Raw genomic sequence first — 16,303 nt, forward strand, 5'->3', positions numbered from 1 at the left:
GTTTGGCAGTAAAATGGAGCTACTGCTCTACACTAAGATGAAGACTCGGCCAGTTTTGAGAAGAGATGAAGAGTGTTCAATTCGGCTTCATTGGGAAGATTCGAAAACTTTTTAAAAGTTGTTTTCTAAACTCAAGAATGTCTCTCTGGGCCTTCCTGACCCGTCTATTATGAAATCAGATGGGAATTTCTGGAAATGGTCCAGGGAGCAGGTTTGTTTGGATGTGGAGGTGGGGATGCTTGCAGGTGTGTTTGGACCCTGGAGAATGAGGACTGAAACAGAACATCTCGTGGGTAGGAAGACACAATCACACCTTATCAACCTGAGGGCTCCTTTTGGACTCTCTTCTTAATAACATTTCACTGACCTGCAAATTGTCATGTGATATGTAGACATAACATATCAGGCCAAGTCAGATTCTCCTTTTTATCAAAGAAGGCGGTGCTATACTCTAGTTTGACTTAATAGGACTCTTTTGTTGAAATTGCATGAAATGGTAAAAGAACTCCATCCTACATTATGTTGTTATTCTTTGCAATGCAGTGGGTATGAATTGATGGGCAGCTCTTTTAATTTGCTGTTAAAATGTGTTTTTCAGACGACATTGACAACCACACAGAGGGAGTTGAGCCAGCTACAAGAGCTTAGCAACCACCAGAAAAAGAGGGCTACTGAGATCCTGAATTTGCTGTTGAAGGATCTGGGGGAGATAGGTGGAATTATCGGCACCAATGATGTGAAGACTGTAAGCCAGCCCCTCTCTTATCCTCTCTACCTGCTCCTATAATGGTGTGATCCTAAGCAAGCAGGATCTGTGTTTTGTTCTCCTAAGTATCCAGTGCTCAGCGTAGCGCTTTGCACCTGCCACATGCTTGGTAATACTGGAATGAACAAACCAAGGGCTGATTGAATGACTAAGTGAATGATTGGCTGGGTACCGCGGAGGAGAAAAAATTACCTTTCACATATAGGAAGTGTCTTCAAATTTTGGTAGGCCTTGTACACATCGGATTATTTCTCAAACTTATATGCTAATGTCACAGGAGTTTGGAATTGGATAGGTTAAGCAACACTTCCAGTCTCAGAATTGTGTTTCTCCTTTTTTGTGAAAACTCAACAGAATGAAAATTCCCTAGCCAATCAGTATGAATTAGAAAAGCTTTCAGCTGAAAGTAATAGGATTCTAACAGTGGCTTAAAAAATAAATCCACATTTAATTATTCACAGTATGAGAATTTTGTGCAGAATTTGCTATTCAGGTTGTGATCTGTATCACCTGGGAGTTTGTTGGAACTATAGACTCTTGGGCCACTACAGACCTACTGAAGTTAGAATCTGCATTTTAACAAGATTGCCCGGGTCAGTCTAACCTTATTCAAGTTTCAGAAGCAAATTTTGATCCAGTGTCTCAACAATGTCAAGGATTCAGGCCTTTTCTTTCTTTCCTTTCTGCTTTCGTTAGCTTGTCACCTTTTGACATCTGCAGACATTTGTGTCATGATATAGCAGGACAGCCGCTATAGCACCAACCATCTTCTCTTCACGCAACCACATCCAAGGCAGGATGGGCTGAAGGGGCAGCCGGCTCTCATCAGGAGGGAACTATATCCCATAAGTTCCTAGTAGATGTCCCCTTATACCTTATTAGCCAGCATTGGGTCACATGGTCACCTCAAATTGCAAGAGAAAACGGGAAAGCAAAGAAAATAGTACTGCTGTCATTGACTTCAGCCAACCGTGGTTAAGTCCCTGGAGTTGTGCACGTTGGTACCACTGACAGCAAGGAAGTAAGGGAGGTGGGGAGAAAGGGGGGGTATGAAAATGTCCGTGAGCTAGGAACAGAGGGACAAGAGCGCGCACAGAATGTCATCAGCCAAGAACAATTATCAGTTAGCTGCAGCATGGAGAGAGAGGGATCTAAGATGGAGATTTTTTTAAAATAGCTTTATAAGGGTATAGTCTGAAAAGTTTTGATATATTATACTCTCATAAAACCATTACCACGGTAAGATAATGCACATATCCATCACCCTCAACCGTGTGTGGGACTGTTTCTGGTCTCTAGTCTATTTTATTGATCTAATTGTTACACTAAAACCACACCGTTTTGATTCCTGTAGCTTTGTAACAATAACACCGCCCCAGGTACAGTGTAACCACTGATGCATGGGGCGGATTTTGGCAAGCCAAGGAATGGTATTACATTGCTCGGCTGCCGCTTCCAGAGCCCCTGAAATCAAATTCTTTGAGGTTAGCCTTTTAAAAGGCTGAGTTCTACATCAGTCTGCTTTGTGGGAACACTCAGGTTTTGAGCTGGGATTGTTAAATACTAGAAAACGCCCCCCAATTCCTTCTGTTTATAGACACTTCTGGGAAACATAGAAATCCCTTCTTTGATGATATCACAGATCTAGGCTTAGAGTATACGACCTCTTGTAAACCTAATCGTTCTTGCATAGAACCTCTATTGTAACTGAATATTTCATTCAGTTTCTGAATCTTTGCGAATGAATCTAATTTTAGCACAGAATTCTCAGATACTATAAGATTAACCCTATTCAGCTCCAGTTTGGTGGCTTTATGTTTGGGGATTTAATTTTTAGAAGCATGCATTGGTGTTGTGCTTCTGAGGTTTGGGTGATTAAGTGGCCCATGCAATATGAAGGTGGAGCTGATTTATGAGAAGTTGGTGCCTGCTGCTGATAACTATAAAGGGAGATATTTTTATGCTACGTTCTAAAATAGAGCTGATGAGAAATGCTAATGAAATCAAGGAATGTCTGGGTGCTTCGGCATTAAAAAAAGAGTCTTTACCTTTGGGAATCTGAAGTATGATTGAGATCATTTTTAAGTACTTAGCTGGATGTTTTCAGGATATTTTTGGATTCCAGACATTGGATGCCTTAGTTAATTTCATTGATAACTAGTTATTTTCATTGATAATTCTCACTCACAGAGTATCATATTCTTAATCACTCTGAGTTTTTTTTCTTTACAATTATGATTTAATCATTAGGGGAATGAGAGCTAAAGGGTAGGAGCTGTGTGACTTTGGGCAATTCACTATACTTCTCAGGCTTCATTTTCCTGATTTGTGCAATGACAAGATGAGCCCACATTATCTTGCAGGTTGTCAGCTCAGAAATTGCATGAGTTATACATATATTTCTTAGATCTACATTGTGGCTATAGAGTATTGGTTATGAGTACTCAATTGATAGAACTCTTTTATCGAAGAAAATGATCAGATCAGGGAGACCTTTGTCAGTGATCTTGTTTTTCTTCTTAAAACCCTATTCAGTTCCCACACGGTGCCTCCTGGGATGAGGGGAAAAAATACTCTCATTTCCAGAATATAACAGGCCCAGACAGCAGGGAAACAGAAGAACCCATATTTCTCCAGCTCTGTCATGTCTTGAAACATTTTCAGAGCCCAGGCAGTACTTTGTTTAGTCTACAAAACAAGATGAGACCGCCCAGTGATGAGATGAGCCTAGAGTTCACTTTCTCTGGATTTATTAGTGAGCTTCCTCTTCTTGTCTTTTGCCTATGTCACCAGGCTTTCTTTATTTTTATTTTTTTTAAGATTTTATTTATTTGAGAGAGAGAGAGAGAGAAAGCACGAGCAGGAGGGAAGGGTAGAGGGAGAAGCAGGCTTCCTGCGGAGCAGGGAGCCCAACGCGGGGCTCGATCCCAGGACCGTGGGATCATGACCTGAGCCGAAGGCAGACGCTTAACTGACTGAGCCACCCAGGCGCCCCAACCAGGCTTTCTTTAAAACAAAGTTTTCCAGAAGTCTAGAATAGGAAGTTGAGGTAGAGTAAATGAAATGGATTGGATTAGCTGCCAGATTTTCTTTCGACTTTGGGTCTGGGTGAGGTGGAGGTGAAGAATTTCAGGCAGAGGAGGGGCCCCGGGCCCCAGCAGCCTTTCACAGGGACCTTTCTGTGGCTGGGCCAGGGATGCAGATAAACTGCTCCAGATTCTGGGCCTGAAATCAACCCTCACCATCAACAGCTCCATTCCTATCAGCCTCTTCCATACAGCCTTGGGTCTGTTGGGGCCAGGCTCTTGCCGCCAGGCAGGCTTGCTTCTCCAGTCCCCTCCTGCCTATCAAGCTCTTAGAAACAACCAAATCATGACTTAGCTCTGTGCTGTACTGACAAAGAAAATGGACATTTCTGAACATTAAAAAAAAAAAAGAAAGAAAAAAAAGACTTCTAGTCCCATTCTGACTTTTAGGTGTTGGAATGTGAACAGTCACCTCACTTACCTTTTACTTGGCCTAGAAATGGCACCTTACACAATAACTCCATGCTCCTGAGCCCTGGGGTGGGTAGGGATGGCGGTGACTCCTTGGTAGACAGGGTAGGAGGGGCAGGCAGCACCTGCGTGCCCGTGTAAAAGCAGCCTCTTCTCCTGGCTTAGTCAGCTCTGCTGGATCACGCAGCTTTAGTGTGTACTGCTGGAGTCGTCAGACCCAGGGGAGAGTCAGAAATAACATGTTAGGTACAAACTTGATTCTCCCTTTTGAAATAACAGTGTACTGGGATTGCTAAAAACTTTGAATTTACTTGAATGATTGAATATATGAACTCTTAAGTGGTTAAGACAAAACAAAACAAAAACAAAATCAACAAAAAAAATCTTTAGGGTAAAACCGTTTGGAGTAACTTTTTTTGTTGTTGTTGCCCATCAGATTCAAAATCTCCTCTTAGATTTCCTAGGACACAAGTAGGCTCCAGAAGTTATGGTTCCGGTTTGGGGGGGGGAAAACATCCAGCTTTCATTTTGGAGGAAGCCCATTATTGTGTGTACTATTCTACTCTTCCCCAGTGCACACGGGATCTGGGCATGGCGTACAAAGTGTCCTTGTCTAAAGACAGAGCTGGAGAGGAGGAGGTGTTTGTTCTCTTCCCCAAATGCCCTACTTGTTGGTCCAGTGGTGTTTTCCCACCAGGAGCGGGGGGAGGTTGTGAACTCCACATGAAAGAGATGAATGTTCACTTACCTGTCTACAGAAGCTAGACAAATATATAGGACATACCAGGGGAGGCTGAAGAACAAGCTTCTTGTCTCTGTTCCACGTTGGGCCAATCACAAAGGCAGAGGACAAAACTGCACTGAAAGATTGGGGGCGTTTCTCACCTGTTCTCTTCATGCTATTGGGTTGTAAGAAGGAATGCGATGGAGAATGGTGTTGGTAGGCAACTCATTATTGGCAGGCAGAATTAGAAGTGGCTCAGCAAGAACCTCCATTAAAATAAAACTGTAGGTTTTCTTGCTGTTAACATAGGTTCTGCTTTGTGTTGATTTGCCACTGTTGTCATTTAACACAAATACTGTTGTGGAATCCTAGGGGAAGGTTGACACCAAGTTACAGGCACTCTGTGGTCTGGTATACTTCCTATCTGCTACCAATTTTCAGGGTTGATACACGATTCCATATTCCTAGCTCTTAAATGTTTACAGAAAAAAAAACATCATATGATGAGTTAATGACAGCAATGATGACAAAAGTGGGCAGTTATAACGTACTGTGGAACATTAAAACCATATTTGGAATCATTGTCTTAGACCGGATTGAAGCTTCTATTTGTGGGCTGGGTACTGGACGGCGCTCTTGTGTTCTCCTGAGGTGCTAGGCTGCCCTCTGGTGGTTAAACAAAATATGCACACAGTTACTTTGCTCCTCTGATTAATCGACCTTCAAGAGCATGTTTGCATCTTGAGAGCAAATGCGTTTCTATCCCAAGTATCTTGCTTCAGTTTTTGTTTCCGGTTGAGCTCTGAAACTCAGATGCCAATATGAGATCATGCAGAAATGTTGGCTTTCAGAATCTTTCTTTCTAAAGGTGGATTTAGACTGTTAAACTCTCAGATAATTTTATTTATTTATTTGAGAGAGAGCAGGGGGGAGGGGGAGAGCAAGAGGGTGAAAGCGTCTCAGGGAGATTCTGCGCTGAGCACAGAGCCCGATGCGGGGCTCCAACCTATGACCCTGAGATCATCACCTGAGCTGAAACCAAGAGTCGGACGCTTAACCAACTGAGCCACTCAGGTGCCCCACTCAGATGATTTTAAATAATATAAGCTAGATTCTTGTCTCCTTGGAAGGGGCAGGCACATAGAGACAGCGAAATATTGATTGGTAGTAAACGAAGTCATGTAGGAAAATCTTCACCTAAAAGGGCATTTGGTAACGGCACATTCTTTTTTTTTTTTGAAGATTTTTATTTATTTGACAGAGAGAGACACAGTGAGAGAGGGAGCACAAGCAGGGGGAGTGGGAGAGGGAGAAGCAGGCTTCCTGGTGAGCAGGGAGCCTGATGCGGGGCTCGATCCCAGGACTCTGGGATCATGACCTGAGCTGAAGGCAGACGCCTAACGACTGAGCCACCCAGGCGCCCAGTAACGGCACATTCTTAATTCATTAGATTTTTGTTTGTTTTCTTAACTGAAGACTATATAGAAAATCCTTTTAATTTCAACCTTTCCTTATAGAAGCATATTCAAGACATTGGACTACTCTCTCTGAATAGCAGACTATAGAGAACATAATTGAAATTTTGATTGGAGTTCTTATAGGGACTCAGAGTCACCCTTAGAAACACTAGGCCTTGCAACTATTCTAGAAATGTAAGGTATTGGATGTGGAAAGGAATACCTTTTCAGAGTTATCTCTTTTTTAATCTTCAGTGTCTTTTCCCTCTAATATCATGGCTTTCATCCTAAAAATTAATTGTAATGAAAAACCTGGCTGATTGAGGATTATATTTAGTAGAGGTTTTTTAATTCCATCTTACCCAAAGTTTCAGAAAACTTGGGCTATACTTATATAGTGAATATATAGTAATATTTAGCTATCATTTTCAGCCTGTGGTCCTATAATTAGGGATTCCTGAACAGAAATCCAAAGACATCTTGAGGCTCCGTGGACAGATTTTCGGGGCCCCATGACTCTCTGGGAATTGTAAGCAATAGTTGAGTTCATTCCCTCCTGTGCTCAGTTGGCAGACGTGAACGGAGTCATTGAGGAGGAATTCACCATGGCCCGCCTGTACATCAGCAAGATGAAGTCGGAGGTCAAATCCTTGGTGAACCGCAGCAAGCAGCTCGAGAATGCCCAGATGGACTCCAACAGGAAGATGAGTGCCAGCGAGCGGGAACTGGCAGCGTGTCAGCTGCTCATCTCCCAGGTAGGTCACCCCTTTCCCCTCATTTCACTCCCCTGACTTCCTGAAATCTGCTTCCTCTGTGTTCTTCCTGGGTCTGAGGGCGCCTGACAGCGATAGCTGATGGACATCACTTTACGTGAGGCTTGTCCGTGGGCTCCCCAGACAATGAGAGCCCAGGCTTATGCTGAAGGCTAGATAGATTTTGTTGTGTGAATTACATGAATTACCTTCAGTCCCTTTTTAAGGGATGTTTCTACATGTTTCTATCTGTATACGGATACATAAGTAGGTAGGTAGAGATTATGAAGAATGGATGAGATTGGGTGGAATCTAAAACTCCTTGAGCTAAGGCAACATTCCTTCATCTTTTAATCTCTACCACAGGTCCAATTTAATGTGTGAAAACAAACTATTTGCTGCTACTACTATTATTAATAATAGTGCAGGTATCATTTTTTAAAAAGATTTTATTTATTTGAGAGAAAGGGAGCGCGCGTGTGCACGCACACACACAAGTGGGGGAGGGGCAGAGGCAGAGGGAGAGCAGACTCCCCGCTGAGCAGGGAGCCCGATGTGGGGCTCAGTCCCAGGACTCCAAGATCGTGACCTGAGCTGAAGGCAGACGCTTAACTGACTGAGCCACCCGGGCGCCCCACTAGTAGCAGGTAACGTTTTATTGAGCGTCTACAATGCTCCACACACTGCACTAAGCACTTCATGTGCATTATCTCACTTGATCTTTAAAAAAATCCTGGTAGGCAGGTTTTATTATTATTCCTGTTTTGCAGAGGAGGAAAGTGAGACTCCGAGAGATTAAATACACGGTTCAAACTCCTACAACCAGTGAAAGGCAGATCTGGGACTCAAACCAAAGCATGGGTGAACACAAAGCCTTGAAGGGATTTTCGAGCCCCAGGGCACATTTCGTCTGCTCAGTGAGGTCCGGCTGTTCTTCTGCCCATTGAAATGGTGTTTTCATTTTAGTGGGGTGGTTTCGGAAAAGAGCAGCCTCGTTTCTGGTCTGCCACTGATACCTGAGCTTGGTGTTTGGGGCTTGAGGCTTCTGGGAGGGTTGCCGTGAGGGCTGCTTCACAGCCTTAGACCAGGCATTAAAACAGCTGAAATCATTTGCGGGAAACTGATACCAGCAGGGAGTGGTGTATCAAATAATACTGAGAGACAAAAGCGTACGTCATTCTGGTATGCTTGTAAACATGGTAACATGTCATCATGCAACCAGCTCCAGCCACCTCGTCTCCCGCCATAGTAATCTAACAGATGCAAATTAACACATCAAGTTTCCATTTTATAACCAGCGTAATAAGCAAAAACGCATTGGAAAGATTATTCAGTGTTGGTGTGGGATAGTGAAATTTATATACATTGCTGAGAAAAGTATAATTTGGCCAGTCGTTTTGGAAAGCACCTTGGGAATCAAAAACCACAAAAATGTAAGTACCTTGGTCCAGTAATTTCATTTATGGTATTTTTCATTGGTAATGAAAATGCAAAAATTTTATTTTATATGTTTATTTCCTGATTAAAATGTGCAAAGCCTATATGGAAGATGTTGAGTGCAATATTACTTATGTTATAATAAAATAAATTACCCAAATATCTATTGATAGGCTAATGACATTAAGTTACATGGAAGATTGCTATGCAGCTCTTAGAAAAAATTTATAAAACATAGCCATTTGGAAAGTATGATTATGTAAAGGTAAATGAAAATGAAAATGCTCAGTTATATTTATGCTGTGCCTTGTAACTTTATACAGTATGCATTCATACAGATAAGACCAGAGAATAGTTGATAAATTAAGTATGGTTTATGGGTGGGGGTGCCTGGGTGGCTTGTCGGTTAAGGGTCAGACTCCTGATTTTGGCTCAGGTCACAATCTCAGGGATATGGGATTCAGGTCCATCAGCTCCGTGCTCAGCACAGAGTCTGCTTGTCCCTCTCCCTCTGCTCCCCACCCCCCCCAAAACAAATAAATAAAATCTTAAGAAAAAAAAAAAAAGAGTGGTTTATGGGTGAAATCTATACCACTTCTTTCTGGATTTGCTTTACTATTTGACATTTTTATAATCTAAAAAATTGGAGAAAATGATAAACACTAGGGCAGAGTACCTGCACCTCAAGTCTGATATCCAGGTCACCTCTTGTACTGATAGCATGTGCTTTTGGCCAGTCCTGCCCCTAACACTTGGAGACCAAGGCAGGAGTACAAATAGAGGCCCCTCAGTCTGCAGCCCACTGTCTTCCCTTTCCATCTGGACGCACCGGCCCTTCTGTCCTTTGTGGGAACTGATAGCACCGTGTAACTGTCAGCTCTCATCTGTGTGAATTGATGACAGGAGTGCCGTGCCAGCCCTGGGAGTGGCCTTTAGGGCCACTGGAGTAGGGAGCTTCTGGGTTTCCAGTCCTCAGAGTGTGGTCTGGAAGGGGACATGGGTTCCATGTGGCATGCCCCCTTGGCATATGCATTGTTTGCTCAGTGGAGTGAGTGAAGCCAGAGGATGGCCGCAGTGGGGTGTTCACAGTGTGGGGCCCAGGACTGAGGCTCCAGCTGCCCAAGTCTGAGAGTGACATTGACTTTGGGCATATGAGATCAGAGTCAAGAATATTAGCATATTAGAATGTTAAAGGATAGCTGTGTTAGTGCTTTCTCCATTAGCAACGAATTACAGCTTTCTGTTGGGTGCTACTTTGTACTCTGTTACAATTTACACAGAACCAAATACTTAATGATTATTTCCTGGGATTCAAAAGTAAGAGAAACCTTGGCTCTTTATTTTCTGACGTAATCTAAGGAATCTGACAAAATATTTCCAGCTAAAATGCTATTATTTTCTTTGTTTACACTCAGCCTTTTCATCAAAAGCTGTGCTTATAACATGACTGCTCTAACTGAGTCCCATTTCCCAGAGGTTATTTCATGAGTTTAGAGCTCAGTCTCCAGGGTTTTCCTGCCTTAATGTGAACAAGGTACATCTTGAGCGGGGTGAGTTTCTACGTATTTCCATCTGCTGGAAAGGGCCCACTGTCTTTATTCAGTCAATGAGCTTCCATTCATTCATTGGTTCCACTAATATTTATTAAGCATTGACTCCATATGCTCATGGAGCTGACAAGTAAAAAGAAATAGATAAATCATGTTGAATTGGGTGCTGTAAGAAAATGTTGGGACCCGAGTGATAAGGACTCTGGGTGGGTAGGGTGGAGCGCTTCCTAGGGAGAGGAAAGATGTAAAATGCAAGGTCTCTGAGACACGGGAATTGGTGTGTTTGAGAGACAGGAAAAGAAAAGACACACAATATTTGATTCTGGAGACAGAATCCAGAGGTGCTGGTTCCAAGAATGAAGCCTCTGCCCTAGACATTTTCCCAGTTCTTTTCTTTCCAGCACACTGTTTTCTACGAGGAGAAAAACCAGCTTGGGCTTTGGCATCTCGCTTAAGTGGATGGTGAGGAGGGGCATGGCGATGAGAGGGGTCGGTGGGGAATGAAGCAGAGGAACACAGAGAGGAAGCAGAGGGCCATGTTAGTCTGTGGTCACAGATCCCAAGCCAAGGGCAGAATATGCATCATGTGGGAGCTGGTACTCGAAAAAGGGACTCAAGAACTCCTCTATTGCATTTTCCCGTCGGACAGCCCCAGGCAAGCCAGGAAGGCCATTGCTGGTCACTCACGCCTCCTTCTCATCTATTTGTTTATTTAAAGCATGAAGCCAAAATCAAATCCCTGACAGACTACATGCAGAACATGGAACAGAAGAGGAGGCAGCTGGAAGAGTCCCAAGACTCGCTCAGTGAAGAGCTGGCCAAACTCCGAGCCCAAGGTAAATAGTCAACTACTTTGCAGGTATTGAGCTCTTGGCCTACATCACACTCTCTAGTTGGCCGAACTCATGATGTTTAGTTTTGGTCAATTATACCCTTTCTAGATCTGCTGAAAACAATGGAATAATTGGGGGGGGGGTAAAAAAAAGAAAAAAGAAATATCTAGAAGATTGCCCCCACCCAAAATCTACTCCTCTTCCCACTTTCCTTCAGTCTACCCTGTTGCCTGAGTCAGAATCTTCTCTCTTCCACCTCCTGCCTCCAGTCTGTCCCCATGACCTGTCCATTGGACCTGCCAGACGCTTGTCTGCTTCTGCTCATCTCCACCTTCATTTTTACTATCCTTAATCCTAATTAAGAGTTGTGGCTACATCCATCTACGGAGGCTCTCACCCCATCTGCTCCAGGCCGGCCGCTGTGCTGCATCCCAAGGAACTATTCTAAAATCACCTTCGATCTTGCGCCTAATCCCATGCCTCTGACCCTTCCGTGGTGTCCCACTGCTCTTAATATAGAGTCTGAACTTCTACCAATGGCTGCCTGCACCTTCCATCTTTGGAAACAGCTCTTCCCTTTGCCGGACAGCCTCCTGATGCCCTTTGCTTAGGGAAGTGCCTGACACATAGGAAGTGCTCAATAGATACGAATAAATAGAAAAAATTCAAGAAAGGTAACTAGAAACAAACCAGAACAGATTTAAGAACAGACACATTGTGGTGAAATGGAAGACACATACCATGACTTGCAGTGAAAATTGTTAGAGTCCTTTTGGAAAGCATTTTGAAAATAAATAGTAATAATCATAACACTTGTCATACCTTTTGATCCTCAAATCTCAAATATTCATTGCAAATTCCTTGTATGAGTGGGGGAAAGAAAAGGAAGCCACCTAAATGTCCAGCAGTTAAACGAGCTATGGGATGTTAACAGAACATGTGCTTTGTTTTGGAGATGAAGTACGTGCAGGGGTCATGCTTACAAGGCGTCCTTAGATTAAAGATCATAATGTGTAACCTTATCTTTACTGTGGTTATAACATTTAGGAATCAATGGATACTTGTGTTCCAAGGCCTGCAGATTAATATTTGAAATGAAAATGGTTTTGATAGGGAGTAGGATTGGTGATGATGTCACCCTCTTTTATTTCTTTTATTGTTAATATAGTTACTTGCTCAGTAAATACATTTTGTTTCAAATGCCAAGGCAAATTGAGAAGGATTGAGAACATCCTTACCCCTGCTATGACCTTGTCATGTTTTCTTTATGTGATAATGGATGAATGTTAGAGATAGCATGCTCCCCTCAAGACTTGACATGGAAAGGAACTTTTCTCTCTTGTAAATGGCTTCTGCAGTGGTGCCACGAAGTAGAAATAAAATAGAGGTGAGAAGATCTGAAATAAAGTAGAACAGACTAGCTAGAAAGCGTAATGACTTGAGTGACCATTTTGCTACCCCCTGCCCCCGCCCCAGCCTGCTGCTTGCTCCGTGTGCCCAGTGAGTACCCCTGGTCAAGAATAGGCTGGGACAGGCTCTCCCTGGAGGTGTACCACGCACCAACTATGGGGGCCTTCCTGTTTAATCTGGACAGTGTTATTTTATATTTCTGTTTTCTTTGTTCTTGTCCTTAGATTTCCTGCTCTAGATTCTTAGAGAATAAACAGCGTACCCATGGGAGGTACATTAGCTCTTTCTGGAACTCCAATAGTGGCATGCATCCGAATGCCACTGACATTCACAGAGTGCTTTCTAATCTGCAAGGCAGGTTACTGTACACCGCCTCAGGTGCTGCTCACCGAGGCCAGGGGCGAGGTCGGACACAGCCGGGGCAGTTCTGACCTCGAGTGGCCCACTCCCAGGTCAGCACCCCTCCCCCTCCCGCCGCCCCTCCCGCTGGAGTGGGCAGCCTCCGTGGGTCAGAAGTCTCCCCCGGGAGGCCCGATCTTGGATAGCATGGTTGTAATTGGTCATGTAAGCTCATGTTTCACTCCGTGGCCTTTCTTCCTTTTTTTTGGTCTTTTATCTTTTTTAAAAATACGTTTACTTTTGGATGTGAGTCCCGCCCGTTAAATCTTCAATCACATTTAAAATTCAAAACAGAAAAAATGCACGAAGTCAGCTTCCAGGATAAGGAGAAGGAGCATCTGACGCGACTGCAGGACGCGGAGGAGATGAAGGTGTGTACGCCGCCCCTTCCCTGGAACCCGGCGTGCGTTTGGACTGCGTTTTCTTATTCTAGGAAAATCTGTCTCCTTCGGAGACGTGTGGGGCAGTGTAGGAGGGAGGGGGGAGGGACCAGTGCCCGGCAGGCAGAGCGATTCTCACAGTGCGGCCTGGCCCAGGACTGAGAGGAGAACGGAGGTGTCCAGAAGCCCTGGGAGGTCCGTAGCTAGTAGGCATGCTGCATTAGTCCGGGCTTCCTCCGTGTTCCTGGGGGAGGGAAAGGAGCAGCCCCTCCCAGTCCCCGCGTGGGCCACACTGCCGAGCTGAACTTCTGAGGAAGCATTTGCCCTTCCTGTGAATGAAAGAGAACATCTCTCCCCTTGACCTTTTTAAAGAAGCACTCCAGATTTGGGTTTCCATTGTACACATAGAGAGGTTTATTTTTGGTCACATGTAAAGTAGTGAAGGACAATGTAGGAAAAATGATTGGGAAATAAGATTTTTAGGTGAATAAAATGAGATATGAGAGGATGTAAGAATTTTGATTCATTTTAGGCAAACCCCCAAGTCCCTGTGGGTGTAAGCCCATAGGTAAAAGAGTGCCCATGGCATGAGCCTGCTGCAGCCTCACCTTGATGGGCCCTCCTCCTGGTTTCACATCGCTTCGGTGGAAAGGTCTCTGAATATCACCATAAATCTGTGCAGTGCTCAGGGCAGGGACAATTCCCTAAATTTTACAGGTGAGGAAGTGTGGCTCACACGGGTTACGTGGCTTGTCTATGGGCACCTGGGTGTAGTAAGAGGTCTGTGCCCTCTGATTGACCTGGCGAGAGAAGCCATGTGGCTCAGGTGAGCTGTAGAAGGTCACAGGAGAGCTTTTTATTTAATTAATGGGCTGATCTAGCTCCTAGGGCCTGCTGGGTTTTATCACAGATCTTTGGGTTTTGTTGTGCCAGTAAAGCAAGGCGGGTTCTGGGGCCCCAGTTTTGGGACTTGACAGCCAAGGGATGTAGGGTAGGAGGTAGAAGCAATCCAGGGCTTGTCATGGTGTGGGCTGTGAGCCAACAAGCCGGTGACACATTTCTCTTGGCCTGGCTTGCAGAAGGCCCTTGAGCAGCAGATGGAGAGCCACCGGGAAGCTCACCAGAAGCAGCTGTCCAGACTTCGGGATGAAATCGAGGAGAAGCAGAAGATCATCGATGAGATTCGGGAGTGAGTCGGCCCAGGGGCTCTCGGGACAGGGGGGTGGGCATGGCTCTCGGGGCAGCCTGGAAGGACGTGGCTTTGAGCCGAGGGCTGCTGTTCTCGCCCTGCGAGCTCTGTGCTCTGCCCTGTGCGCAGCAGGCTAGACGTGCAGCTTCCAACGTCTCTTCTCCCATCTGGAGCTGAGCCTCCGGGGGCTTTGGTGGGGCAGGCGGCAGGCGGGCGCAGCCGTCCTTCCTCGTCCCCCGGGAGTCAGGGTCATGTCGGTGACTCGGCTGGGTAGACACATGCCCTCGTAGGTGGAGACAGTCTGTAGGAAAATATATACCAAAAAAAAAACAAAAACAAAAACAACCCAAACCCTACATTGGTCCTGACTCAGGGATTCTGATAGGCTAATAAATACTCCAGAGAAGACAGTCAGCTCCTGCTGCATCCTCACCCCAACACCTAAATGCTCCCCGCACAACCCTGAGCCACCTGGTCACCTGCACACACTTCTCAGGGCCCCGTGTCTGCTCGTGGACCTGGGGCTTTGCCAGGATGGCGCCCTTGCAGCTTGCCTCTGGTATCACCCCCCGCGGGTCCATTCTCCCGTCCCGTCACAGCCACTGAAGAACCCCTGCTCCATAATGACCTCTCCCCTCCTTCTCTCTGACCTTCCCGCCTCGTTGTCAAAACAAGGCAGCAAGCTGGGGAGTGCCTTCTGGATCCTCTCCTCGAGGGTTCTTACATTTTTGCACAGTGAGTGCCTTGGCAATCTTTGAACCTCTTTGCAGAATAATGTTTTTAATTGCCCCCAAATAAAAGATGAGGGAAAATGAAGAAAACCAGTTATGTTGAAACACAGTTCCATCCACTAACACCCCCAACCTCATCCCCAAGATCTAGACTAAAGCCTCCCTCCGCTCCCACTTTCTGTAGATGAAGAGCCAGATTTCTGTATGGGAAGCAAGGCAAGGTTAAATGAGTTTCTCGGGGTCACACGGCTACGTAGGAATCAAACTGGAGTCAGAGTTTAATTCTCCAGGCTACTGATCCAAATCTCTCTTCACTGTGGGCAAGCTGCTCACACAGCACATTTGCATTTTGAAAGAGGAGAACGGTAACGAAGCAAAGTGTAAGTGCTGTGATCTGGGCTCCGTGCTCACTGCCTACCAAAGGCGAGTCCTTAGCATCGTCTTTGCCCCCCTCCTTTTGGGCCACCCCCATGCTGTTATTCATGTTGTTCTTTCCCCTTCAAGCGTGTCCTGCGTTCTTTATTCTGATTAATCACCCTCGACATGTTCAACTGGAGGGGGACAGTGGGGAGGGAAGGAGGGAGGGTTGGTGAATGAGTTAGTAGATGGAGAAGTTTCCTTGGCCTGCGCTTTCAAACAGACTCTGGACTTTCCTTCAGATAGTGTAGAATCTGTTCCTTTACGGATGCACAGGTAGGGCCATACAAAATGTTTTATAAATACCGCATGCAAATGTTGACCAAGTGCCCCCAACCAGATGGCAAGTTTCTTTTTTTGCCTCAGACCCTGGGCTTTCTTTGTATTTCCTTTCTCTGTACCCACTCCTTGTAGACTTCACACAGTGGCATTGTCCCTGTGTCAGCCAGGAATTTGGACTTAGGGGATGTTTTCAGATCATCAGACCAGAGGGGAAGGGATGGGTGAAATGGCCAAATAAGATTTCCCGAGTGGGTGCGTGCCGTCTGTAGGGCAGGCAAAGCAGAATTCTTCTGACCGTGCTCTCTCTGTTTTAAAATATCAGCCCTTTTCCTAGCTCATTATTTTCCCCCCAAAGCTCTTGCACAAGCCAACTATAAATATAGTCTCAAAGCCTTATGTTTCATGCCTCTGAGATGTTCCCAGAAATTAGTTTTCACTTGGGCAGGGAGGAAGCTGTGAGGTTGTTCTCTGATCCCTCA

General features: G+C 45.0%; 1 protein-coding gene across 1 annotated transcript in view; it reads left to right on the plus strand.

The window, feature by feature from the left end:
* Window positions 1-16,303, plus strand: part of KIF5C (kinesin family member 5C) — a 147,013-nt gene that overhangs the window by 103,910 nt on the left and 26,800 nt on the right. Inside the window, exons 15-19 of the mRNA XM_036092566.2 lie at window positions 599-745; window positions 7,011-7,199; window positions 10,902-11,019; window positions 13,120-13,196; window positions 14,285-14,394. Of these exons, the coding sequence (XP_035948459.1) occupies window positions 599-745; window positions 7,011-7,199; window positions 10,902-11,019; window positions 13,120-13,196; window positions 14,285-14,394 (641 nt within the window). The remainder of the gene's footprint in view (window positions 1-598; window positions 746-7,010; window positions 7,200-10,901; window positions 11,020-13,119; window positions 13,197-14,284; window positions 14,395-16,303) is intronic.

This window comes from Halichoerus grypus, chromosome 4 (genome assembly GCF_964656455.1).
Source record: "Halichoerus grypus chromosome 4, mHalGry1.hap1.1, whole genome shotgun sequence".
NCBI lineage: Eukaryota > Metazoa > Chordata > Mammalia > Carnivora > Phocidae > Halichoerus > Halichoerus grypus.